The sequence below is a fragment of the Periplaneta americana genome, chromosome 5 (genome assembly GCF_040183065.1).
Source record: "Periplaneta americana isolate PAMFEO1 chromosome 5, P.americana_PAMFEO1_priV1, whole genome shotgun sequence".
NCBI classification, from domain to species: domain Eukaryota; kingdom Metazoa; phylum Arthropoda; class Insecta; order Blattodea; family Blattidae; genus Periplaneta; species Periplaneta americana.
Window position 1 is genome coordinate 5,370,300 of NC_091121.1, and position 13,002 is coordinate 5,383,301.

Genomic DNA, 13,002 nt, shown 5'->3' on the forward strand with positions numbered 1-13,002 from the left:
ACTTAACGTAAGACAAATTTATTATATTGTATTAATAAAATTCATACATATAAATCGAAATAATTTTGAATTGTATTCTCATAGTTATGAAACAAAAGGTATGAATTCTTTAAGATTGTTTGAACCAAAATGAAACACTGTTACAGTATTTAATCATAGTAATAATTTAGGCCCAAGAATATATAACAAATTTATATTTAAATATCCTAATCTTGTCAATTCTAATAGTTCTAGTATTAAATTAAAAAAGTTATGTTTGGATTTTATAAAAATTGAAAAATTGCAAATTTAAATTTATGTACTATAATTGCATAGTAGACATAAGACAAATTGTATTGTATAATTATTAATTTCAATTCAGGAATCCGCCCCTGAGCACGAGTTCTACTCTTTCAGGGGCGAGCTAAAGCTTTTCTGTATATATTTTATGTTACAATTATTAGCAAAATAATAAATAAATAAATAGAAAATCATAAGTGAATAAAAAATAAATATATTTGATAATGTAACCATGCGAAACTATCCTTTTTATGCTAGACTAACCTAAGAAGTCTAAGAATAAACTGTGAAAATGTATCGGCCTTACAAGCAAATACAGTTTGTGAATTTTACATTTTAAACTGGCCTGATCAAGCTTGGAAGTCTTCAGTAATGTGGATTGCTATGCAAGGGTGACACAATGTGTGACCATGAAGGCTGCCAATGCTTTTGTGGGGAAAGAGAGATAAGATTTTGTGACCGTGACGAAGTTGGGAATCACTAACGGACAGTGACAACGAGGCAATACTCTAACAGAAATGTTAGTGGCAACACTTCTTTTATTAGCGAATTCTGTGGCACAGAATGCAGCTCTAGACGTCAGGTTTCCCGATGGCTTCATGTTTGGGGCGGCGACATCGGCCTACCAAGCCGAAGGATTCTGGGACAGAGACGGTAAGATTGAGAAACAATCATTCAAATCAAAATCAACTTTCGAGGGGACTCTGCTGCTTGAATCTTTCACAAATATTTCATTCTACCTATATCTAATATCTATGCAATTCAACTTGAGATTTATATTTACAAAGCATCGAAGAATCATAACTTACAATTTTTAACATTTCTAAAGTGCAAATTAATTAATAAAATTAAATGTATGTATTTATTTACACTGCAAGTGGGTAAGTAACCGGTGGCAGTGGTATACACAATATAAACATTACACATTAAAATTACAATACACAATACAATTACATACACAATACAATAAGAATGCACAATACAATTTAACACAATAATTACAATTAACAAAAAAACATAAAATAACCTAATTTTACAATAGAAACTACATATGTATAATAATAATAATAATAATAATAATAATAATAATAATAATAATAATAATAATAATAATAATAATGATTTATTTAACCTGGCAGAGTTAAGGCCATACGGCCTTCTCTAACACTCAACCAGGAGTAAAACTGCGTTACAAAGTACACTACAATTTTACACACCAAACTGAATAAGATAATAATAATAAAATGTAAACAACAAGTAAGTAGAAATCAGACATAATATATAACTTACAGAAAGAAAGGAAAAAGCATAATAAAATGTTAACAGCAGGTCAAAATAAATGAGACATACAAAGTATAAAGTATAAAAAATAAGACAATTAATAATAATAATAATAATAATAATAATAATAATAATAATAATAATAATAAGAATAGTAGTAATAATAATGATAATAATAATAATAATAATAATAATAATAATAATAATAATAATAATAGTAATAACAAAATAGTGAAGTACAAAGCATACAATGAATACAATATTTTGAAGTACACACAGCAAGGAAAATTATGATTATATATAGCTCAACTTATCACATTAGAGATATACCATTATCGGAAAATATGAAAACAAAAATATAAAATAAGTTAAATATCACTAGAACATAAAAAGAAATGTGAATACGTGGAAACATGCAATACAACACTTGTCATAATAGTAAGTTAAGGCCCTACATAAGTTTCAATAGTCTTTCACTTTACTCTCATCTCATTCCCTGTAGTGGCACTATGACGCATTTCACTGACACTTTAGCACACATTTCACTGACACTATAGAACACATTTCATTGACGCTATAAATTATCACTGATCGGAACTGTTCACTGCACTGTAAAACCATAACTTCACTGACTCACCTCGCTTCACTGATACAACAGTTCAAATAAGACAAATAATACATTTAAGCTAAACATTTCTAGTCTATGACCCTCTTACACGCTATTTCTAAATAATTTACAATTCAAACCAAGGGAGTAACTCGTCAGGCTAAATAAATACATATCACCTTAATTTTAATTTGCACTTTATACACAACTTTTTTTAGTTATTCTTGAATCTCCTTAAGGAAGGACAGCCCTCAAAGACCGCTGCAGGTAGGTCATTCCAATCATTTATAGTTCTATTTAAAAATGAGAATTTACTTACATCCGTTTTCTGTTTCCTACATTTGATTTTAAAATCATGATCGTTCCTACCATAGTACGTTGTCTTTTCTAACCGAGCCGTTATGTCTACCCATGCTTTCTGACCTAGATGTGCTCTATACAATGATGTTATTCTAGTTTTCCTACGTCTGTTTTCCAAAGTTTTCCATTTAAGTTCTTTTATCGTATCGTTTCCATCTTCTCTTTTACCTTTATTAAGATACAGAAAAAGTATGGTAGATATTCATCTGAAAATATTAGGCCGAAGAACTGCAGTCCTCAACAGTGATAATTATTATGAGGCACATTTCCAAGAAGCCATCAGTAATATGGTTTTAATTTCAGTTACCATTTACGCTGAAACATATTCATGTGTACCAAATGTATGTGATTCTTACTTGTTAAAATTGACATCGCTTTAGTTCTTATTTCATTCTGATCACATTAATCATCTTGTTTATTGCTTCCAAATGGGGTGATTATTTGTTTTTTTTATACTGATTGGTAACTATAAAAGATTACCAAACTAAAACACAGAATATGTATCAATAATATATTTAATTATTAGTCCTAATTTGATTAGAGACATAGGTAAACATATTAGGTCTAAATTGGCTATGGAGAGAACTAGGGTCTATAAACACGAAAACTATTGGAAGAATAGTAAAAGCGAGGGCAAACGAAATTTCGAGACAAGATTTTTTAGTAATATTAAAGATCTAAGATCACTAAAATACTATAGGGAGGTTAAGCAGTTTTGGGAACAGGAAGAATATGTTAGACTAAATTCAAGGGAAGAGAGAACGGGAATGGCATGGTGGAGATTAGGTATCTGGAGGCTCAAGAATAAGAGAGGGAACGTAGAGAAGGATAAATGTCCTTTGTGTGGACTAGCTGAAGACGCAATGCATATTGCGTTAAAGTGTCAAGCAACGAATGATTTGAGAAACGGGTGGGAGGATAAAAAATTTCTACAAATAAACGCTATAGTAGCTTATAAAAATGAATGGTCACCTCTAAACGCAAGCAATCTGCATAAATTAGGAAAATTTCTGTTTAGAGTTAAAATTATGTAGATGGGAAGAGAAAGTCAAAGCTCTAACGGATATGGAATTATAAATGTTGAGTAGTCGGACACGATAGTAAACTACGAAGAGTAGTCAATGAAGTTAACAGAATAATTTTTAAGAGATTGAGTATAGAAGTGAAAAAGCTAAAATAAGGGTTTTAAATAAAAGAGCTATACTTATTATTAGTTTATTAGTATTATTATTATTATTATTATTATTATTATTATTATTATTTCGGAAAACTATTTCCCAAAAATTTAATTATTCTCTTAGTAATGTCGTAATTAGTAAGAGAGATTGTATTAGAGATCTTGGTGTTCTACTTGATTCAAAATTATATTTCCATGATCATGTGCAATATACTTATACCCATTCATTAAGAATGCTTGGTCTAATTAGGTCTATAACTTATTCTTTTTCTACTCCTATGTGTTTATTAATTTTATACTATACATTGGTTAGATCCAAGCTTGAATATGCATCTGTTGTATGGAACTCCATTACTTCCACTGACTCGGCTAAATTGGAGAATATTCAAAGAAAATTTATTTCCCTGTGTTCTTATAGATTTTTACCAAATTTCGATTATAACTATGAGACTAATTGCGAATATTTCAATTGCGGTAGTTTGTTCACCAGACGTCAGGATCTTCATTATTTATTTTTTTGTAAAGTCATTAAGGGTGATATTGATTGTGAATCTTTCATAAGCAATATCAGTCTTCGTATTCCTGCTAAGGGTTTAAGATTTTATAAATTGTTTTATAATAGGAATTCTAAATCTCTGTCTCCGGTCTGCAGATGTATTAAATATGCTAATTTGCATGGATTGAACTTGGATCCATTTAATGTGTAGTAATACTTTTCGAGTTTTATGTCAGTTTTATTATTTATGCCATTGTTAGATATGTATCATACTATTCTCGTCATTTGCATAACTTACAATATTACAGACGTGGACAAATTATTAACAAAATTGACGATTTTTATGATAATTCTGTTTACAAAATTTGATATTTCAATTTAGACTACAGTTGACAATTTTGTATATTTCTATCATTAAAATAGACAGAAATATGCAAAAATGTCAACTGTAGTTTAAATTGAAGAGTTAAATTTTGTAAAAATATATAATAAAAATCTTCAATTTTGTTAATAATTTGTAAATTAGCAAAAATTTCAACTACAGTCTAAATTGAAGAGCCAAATTTTGTAAAACTATAAAATAAAAATCTTCAGTTTTGCTAATAATTTGGAAATATCCCAAATGTCAACTGTATTCCAAATTGAAGAATCGAATTTTGTAAAAATATATAGGCCTAATAAAAACCTTCAGTTTTGCTAATAATTTGTAAATATGCAAAAATATCCAATGTAGTCCAAATTGAAGAGTTAAATTTTATAAAAATATACAATACAAATCTTCAATTTTGCTAATAATTTGGAATACGCAAAAATGTCAACTGTAGTCTAAATTGAAGAATCATATTTTGTAAAAATATGTAATAAAAATCTTAAATTTTGCTAATAATTTGTCCACGTCTGTAATTATATGATTCCTGTCTTCATTTATATGGTTTCATTAATTCATTTATAATACATTTTATTTAATTGCCATCATTTTAATTATCTCACTGAACTAATTTTAATAATATTATTTGTGTTATTTATTTTGTTGCATTTTGGTCAATTGAGTAATGTATACTATTATATTGATGTATTTTCATCTCATTGCCATTTTCTATCATTCATTCTCATCATCATTTGTTGTTTTGTTTCGTTTTGTACCTGTGCTAAACTGTAATTGGCTTTGTGCTGTTGTTTCGCACATTAATATTCTAAATAAATAAATAAATAAATTATTATTATTATGGTGCACAGAGGATACTTATAGGTCCAACATGTAGTAGTTCTTGTAATGTTTGTACAGAGAGTGATGGCAGATTAAGAACTGGAACACATCTAATCTGCCATGACGTGAACAAAGATTGATGAAATAAAATAAATAAATTTGATTAGAATTTTAACGGCTGGTTACTAAAAACACTCCATGTAAATGGAGCATTAATATTCTTTACATGTATTTATTTTTGTCTGATCTCTATGTAGTTAAATTAAAAAAATGCAATCTTTTGGATAAAAGTTTTTCAACCTGTAACTGAATTTACATTATCTCAAAGAAGTGTCCCTTTAAAAGCCACAAGATAAATATATTATTATGAGCTATTTCCTACTTAAAACAGTTATAAGTTAATTACAAAAATTTAATATGGACTAAAATGAGATGAACCTTTCCTTTTTTGGATTATAACCAGAACAATAATTGACTTAATTTATACATTTAAAGTTTTAAGTAAATATAATTATATCATTTCCATAAATTAGCATGTAATATGTATACTCTAATACTATTCTATTACTGAAAATCTACATCTTAATGTGGACAGCATATAAGTTCATTTTAAACCCCGAAATAATCTTTTCTCGTGAATTTCTTCCAATAGTTCATCCGTGATTAATATTTTTTGACAAGACCCACGTAGGAGACATCCGGCCCATACCATCTTTCCACGACTGATCCAAAGGATGAGGGCAGGAAAGGACGTGGTGCCAAATTACAATTCCATTTCCACACAACTATTTTTGCTTATAACTTTCGACTCTGTAATTTCCGGACCAGGGTTCCTTATCTCAAATTGATACATGTGCCCTTCCCCATCATCCCTGAAAGTTTGTAACGTCATCCCGGAAACACTCTGTATAATTCGCACTGCAGAGTCCACTCGTCAAGGCTGAAGGCTGTTGCAGTAAGATTTTCCGGTTTGAAGAGACCAGCTCCTGACACAATATGTAGAAATCTGTATGTGAATTACAAGACACGATAAATACTGCGGACAATAAGAGCAGAAAAAATAAAAACGTTGTTACGGAAGAAATGTTGGATGGCATTAGCTATCGCTATAAAAATTCCCCTAAAAATCCACAAAGCGGCTTGCCCAACAACGGGAATTCCATGTTGTTCAGCGCATACAGCTACAAAATTGTTGAAAATCGAACAATACAAAATTAGTATGTGCCATGAAAGCATTAACTGCAATTGGGCGGCCTTAGAAAAAGGCGTACATTTTGTGAATGAATTGCGAATAACATCCATGATGGAGAAATATACCCATGACTCATTCTTTTATCTAGTGAAATTTCCTTCGATACCCACGCCTATCTAAATTCATAACATTACGCTTCTGATCCAAATAAAACCAAACATTATTAACGGCACTCGCCTACACGAGGAGAAAATTGGTGTATGATGTGCCATGAGCGAGAAATGAGTTGTCTGAACATTTTATCAAGAAACAATTAATGTCCATTTTCCAGAGTTGACCGAGAAGGAATAATTCATTTATTTATTATTTTGCTAATAATTGTAACATAAAATATAATATATACAGAAAAACTTTAGCTCGCCCCTGAAAGAGTAGAACTCGTGCTCAGGGGCGGATTCCTGAATTGAAATTAAGAAGTATACAATACAATTTGTCTTATGTCTACTATGCAATTATAGTATATAAATTTAAATTTACAATTGTTCAATTTTTATAAAATCCATACATAGGGAGAGTCGGGTAGTATCGGACAGTGCGTTTCTTTCATCTACCACCATATGGTAGTACCTGAATGGCATGGTTATGTTTCTCTATGCGACATCACAGAAACGTAACCATGTCAATCAGGTACTATCAGCGTGTGGTAGATGAAAGAAACGCACTGTCCGATATTACCCGATGTCCGATACTACCCGACTCTCCCCTAACTTTTTTAATTTAATACTAGAACTATTAGAATTGACAAGATTAGGATATTTAAATATAAATTTGTTATATATTTTTGGGCCTAAATTACTACTATGATTAAATATTGTAACAGAGTTGCATTTTGGTTCAAACAATCTTAAAGAATCCATACCTTTTGTTTCATAACTATGAGAATACAATTCAAAATTATTTCGATTTTTTGTATGAATTTTATCAATACAATATAATTTTTTATTAGGCGATCTTACGACGTTGTATCAACATCTAGGTTATTTAGCGTCTGAATGAAATGAAGGTGATAATGCCGGTGAAATGAGTCCGGGGTCCAGCACCGAAAGTTACCCAGCATTTGCCCGTATTGGGTTGAGTGAAAACCCCGGAAAAACCTCAACCAGGTAACTTGCCCCGACCGAGATTCGAACCCGGGCCACCTGGTTTAGCGACCAGACGTGCTGACCGTTACTCCACAGGTGTGGACAATACAATATAATAAATTTGTCTTACCTTAAGTACATTAAGGTCTAAAAACAAATTTTGAAATGGAAAATCAATAGGTTTATGAAGACATATGTTTCAACAAATCCCGCCACCACTCGTAGAACGAACATTTTCCTGGAAGAACATAATCAAATGTTCCAAAGCAGGTCTTTTAGTGTTAATATATGGCCCTCACGATCCCCCGACTTTACTTTCTGTAATTTTTATCTCTAGGGTTCACTGAAAGACAACTGTCTTGGTTTTAGACTTTTAATGTCAGATAACGAAAAATGATACAGGTATGGAATCAAGCCAAGGTTGTTGAATTGCTGTAAGCTCTTTGAAAGAGTATTTTATTTTGATGTTTTATCAGGGAAAGGCCCAAGCGTGTGGGATACGTTCATGCACGAGTACTCATATCTGATACCGAACAACTCCAATGGAGACGACTCTGCCGAATCCTACTGCAAGTACAAGGAGGATATCCAGGCCTTGAAGGACATGGGGGTAAGAGGTACACCTCATAACTTGGGGTAAAGTATGCAAAAGGGAACACATGTAAAGAGTTATGGAACATTTTTCAACGATTAAAATACGTTTCTCTTAGGACACTCTTAATATTAAGTAGGTCTAAGCCCTATAGTTTTAGGATATACTTACTTACTTACTGGCTTTTAAGGAACCCGGAGGTTCATTGCCGCCCTCACATAAGCCCGCCATTGGTCCCTATCCTGAGCAAGTTTAATCCATTCTCTATCATCATATCCCACCTTCCTCAAATCCATTTTAATATTATCATCCCATCTGCGTCTCGGCCTTCCTAAAGGTCTTTTTCCCTCCGGCCTCCCAACTAACACTCTATATGTATTTCTGGATTCGCCCATACGTGCTATACAGTATGCCCTGCCCACCTCAAACGTCTAGATTTAATGTTCCTAATTATGTCAGGTGAAGAATACAATGCGTGCAGTTCTGTGTTGTGTAACTTTCTGCATTCTCCTGTAACTTCATCCCTCCTAGCCCCAAATATTTTCCTAAGCACCTTATTCTCAAACACCCTTAACCCATATTCCTCTCTTAAATTGAGCGTCCAAGTTTCACAACCATAAAGAATCACCGGTAATATAACTGTTTTATAAATTCTGAGCTTTTAGGATATAAGGAACTCAAATTAGATTTCATGGAGGAATTTTTTGTACGTTGAGTGACCCATAAAACAATTTTACTTAGATAACAGTATGGTAATATGTACTCGACATGCGATATTAACGTAGGGTTCTTTCAATTCGCACTGAGAAAATCTTTAAAATTACTCTCAAGAAAAATCTCACGACGTAATGGATAGACATCATAAAGTACCTACAATTCACGTCTAGGGAGAGAATTCTGCGTATGGAATTCTAGGATATTAGTTTTAGACTTAAATGTTACTGTAGAGTCTTACCTTGACATCCTCCTGGAAGTTGTTGCATTCGAACGTCAAACACCCTTGAGTATCAGCTTTCCTTTTTCGCCAAAGGATGGTGCTGCATCTCATTCCTGGAATTCGAAATTACATGCATGAAACATTTTTTTAATGTAATGGATATTGGGAGAAGAATGCAAGGAATATGTCAAATCATAATAATGTAGACAGGTTTATAATGGCCTACATTTGCCAGGTCTTTGTCTTCTTAAACATTACATATAGCGAGGGACCTTTTCAACACAAGTGTTGAAATGTGAATAGAGCTTAATTAGGACAAATTGTTAGATTATTCTTACTGCAAATAAAAAAAAATTAACTGGGATATTCTCTTTTTGGCAATCCTACAATCATAAAATTCTATACATATAAACAGAGCTTTTAGCATGTAATTGCGTTTAAAGCAATGTTTCAATAATAATTACAGACTTTTATTATAATAAAAGAGTTTTTTTGGTATCCCCAAGAAAATAATTCGGTTAAATAAAATGTGTCTCAGTGAAACGTACAGGTCAGCTTCTATCTGATGCTTTTTCAATTCACTGTGGGCTAAAGCAAGGAGATGTACTATCACCTTTATTTTTAACTTTGCTCAGTATTGGGTTATTTTACTACTCTGTCTGAATGATATGAATTTGATAATACCGGTGAAATGAGTCCGGGGTCCAGCACCGAAAGTTACGCAACATTTGCTCGTGTTGGGTTAAGGGAAAACCCCGGAAAAAACCTCAACCAGGTAACTTGCCCCGACCAGGATTCAAACCCGGGCCACCTGGTTTCGCGGCCAGACGCGCTCACCGTTACTACACAGGTGTGGACTTTAACTTCGCTCTAGAATATGCCATTAGGAGAGTTCAGGATAATAGAGAGGGTTTGGAATTGAACGGGTTACATCAGCTGCTTGTCTATCCGGATGACGTGAATATGTTAGGAGAAAATTCACAAACAATTAGGGAAAACACGGTAATTTTACTTGAAGCAAGTAAAGAGATAGGTTTGGAAGTAAATCCCGAAAATACAAAGTATATGATTATGTCTCGTGACCAGAACATAGTATGAAATGGAAAAATAAAAATTTGAAATTTATCCTTTGAAAAGGTGAAAAAATTCAAATTTCTTGGAGTAACAGTAACAAATATGACACTCGGGAGGAAATTAAACGGAGAATAAATATGGGAAATGCCTGTTATTATTCAGTTGACAAGCTTTTATCATACAGTCTCCTCTCAAAAAAGCTGAAAGTTAGAATTTATAAAATAGTTTTATTACCAGTTGTTCTGTATGGTTGTGAAACTTGGACTCTCACTTCGAGAGAGGAACAGAGATTAAGGGTGTTTGAGAATAAGGTGCTTAGGAAAATACTTGGGGCTAAGGGGGATGAAGTTACAGGAGAATGGAGAAAGTTACACAACACAGAACTGCACGCATTGTATTCTTCACCTGACATAATTAGGAACATTAAATCCAGACGTTTGAGGTGGGCAGGGCATGTAGCACGTATGGGCGAATCCAGAAATACATATAGAGTGTTAGTTGGGAGGCCGGAGGTAAAAAGACCTTTGGGGAGGCCGAGATGTAGATGGGAAGATAATATTAAAATGTATTTGAGGGAGGTGGGATATGATGATAGAGACTGGATTAATCTTGCACATGATAGGGACCGATGAAGGGCTAATATGAGGGCGGCAATGAACCTCCGGGTTCTCTTAAAGCCGTAAGTAAGTAAACTGAGTTTTTATGCTAATTTTATTTTATTTCGTTCTTTAAATGTCTTTGTTATTCATTAAAACCTTTTACCTTTGTCTGAATTTTGTCTATCACTTTCAAATTTCTTTTAAACTCATTGCACATATTATACTGGAAGAATCTCCCGTAACTTAATTCTGAACTACGTCAGGATATCAGTAGGACAATAATTTATATTCTTAGATTATTCCAAACATATTTTTATTTCTCTATCTAAGGTATTATTATTATTATTATTATTATTATTATTATTATTATCAGTATCATTATTATGCTTTCTATTCTCTATTTTAGATGCAGTTCTATCGATTCTCGATTTCTTGGCCTCGCATCATGCCCACAGGCCTAAGTAACGTAATAAACCAGAAAGGCATCCGTTTCTACAGTGAGCTCATCGACGAGGTCATTAAGAACGGCATAACACCAATGGTAATTAAAGTTATTCATATACTCTGGCTTTTTAATTTGTACAGGTACTGACATGGTGCGGCAACTTATCAGTGATAGCGGAATGAAAAGGGGAAGCAAACCTGCTACGATATCACTTGTTGTTTTGTCAAATGAATGTAAATAAACGGGATACAAAACAATACAATAAAATAAAATACAATACAAAATAACAGATTTGTACAACTCTATATTATTGATGTAAGAATTGACATACTCTTCTTATTAACGTTATTTTAAAAACGTTTAACTTACTTTGTTAACAATGAAAGTCCTGGTTTCTGATGTGAAAATATGAAGTCCTGATTATCTGCTCAAGTAGTGTTCATTCTACCTAAAAATTTGATAGACCCGGTTCGAATCTCGACAGGAAATTGTCGATTTACTTCTCATAAATTCATACTTCATAAATATTACACTTCCAGTCGACATACTATCTGATGAGAAAATAATTCAGACAACTCTATCAGCTTTATAACATCAGTAACACACAAAACTGATTTGTTTTTTTGTTTTAATAGGTTATTTTAAGACGCTTTATCAACATCTTAGGTTATTTAGCGTCTGAATGAGGTGAAGGTGAAGGTGATAATGCCGGTGAAATGAGTCCGGGGTCCAGTACCGATATTTACCCAGCATTTGCTCATGTTGGGTTGAGGGAAACCCCGGAAAAAATCTCAACCAGGTAACTTGCCCCGACCGAGAATCGAACCCGGGCCACCAGGTTTCGCGGCCAGACGCGCTAACCGTTACTCCACAGGTGTGGACCACAAAACTGATTCAGAAAACAAAAAACATTGAATTGTCACTATTTTTAGACTATGCAGGAAAATTTAAATGCACAAGGACGTGGATTAAAAGCTGTTACGATAGTGATATCAGGGACATAGACTATGAAAAACGTGACCCAGTTCTTTAATAGATCTGATATCGAGTACCGTACTGCAAGCTTATCAGTTGCGCCTGTTCACAGGTTACCATGCATCACTGGGACCTGCCTCAAAGTCTGCAAGATCTGGGAGGATGGACGAATGAAGTCATTGCTGAATACTTCGAAGACTACGCCCGTGTTCTGTTCTCAAATTATGGTGACAGAGTAAGTCATTGCACACATATCTGAGTGATTTCTTGTACAGGATTTTTATATCTTCCCTACATCCCTTATAAAGAAAAATATGATTTTTAATCTAAGTATTCAAATAACACAGTACCGAATTTATTAAAACAGAGATCATTTAGTTTTATACCTTATTAAATAGGCTGCGAAGGGTTTTGCTAGATGGTATTTCAAATTTAAGCTTGTCACAGAAAGAAAAATCAAAATATAGAAAATATTAATAATAATGTAATGTCACATATAGGCCTAGTATTATGGCAGTAGTCAATATCACCTAAACATAACAGTGAGAAATACACTGGATAAAAAAATTAAGAAATCATGAGATAAGAATATTTCAAAGTGTTTCAAACACTCAAAGTTTTTACCTTTGAAGATCCGTT

General features: G+C 32.7%; 1 protein-coding gene across 2 annotated transcripts in view; it reads left to right on the top strand.

The window, feature by feature from the left end:
• Nucleotides 1-752: 752 nt before the first annotated feature.
• Nucleotides 753-13,002, top strand: part of LOC138699432 (myrosinase 1-like) — a 49,417-nt gene continuing 37,167 nt past the window's right edge. The window contains exons 1-4 of one of the 2 annotated variants that reach the window (XM_069825294.1): nt 753-933; nt 8,218-8,351; nt 11,350-11,484; nt 12,476-12,598. In XM_069825294.1, the coding sequence (XP_069681395.1) occupies nt 798-933; nt 8,218-8,351; nt 11,350-11,484; nt 12,476-12,598 (528 nt within the window). In that variant the 5' untranslated portion in view covers nt 753-797. The remainder of the gene's footprint in view (nt 934-8,217; nt 8,352-11,349; nt 11,485-12,475; nt 12,599-13,002) is intronic. The other variant, XM_069825293.1, reaches the window with a different exon arrangement.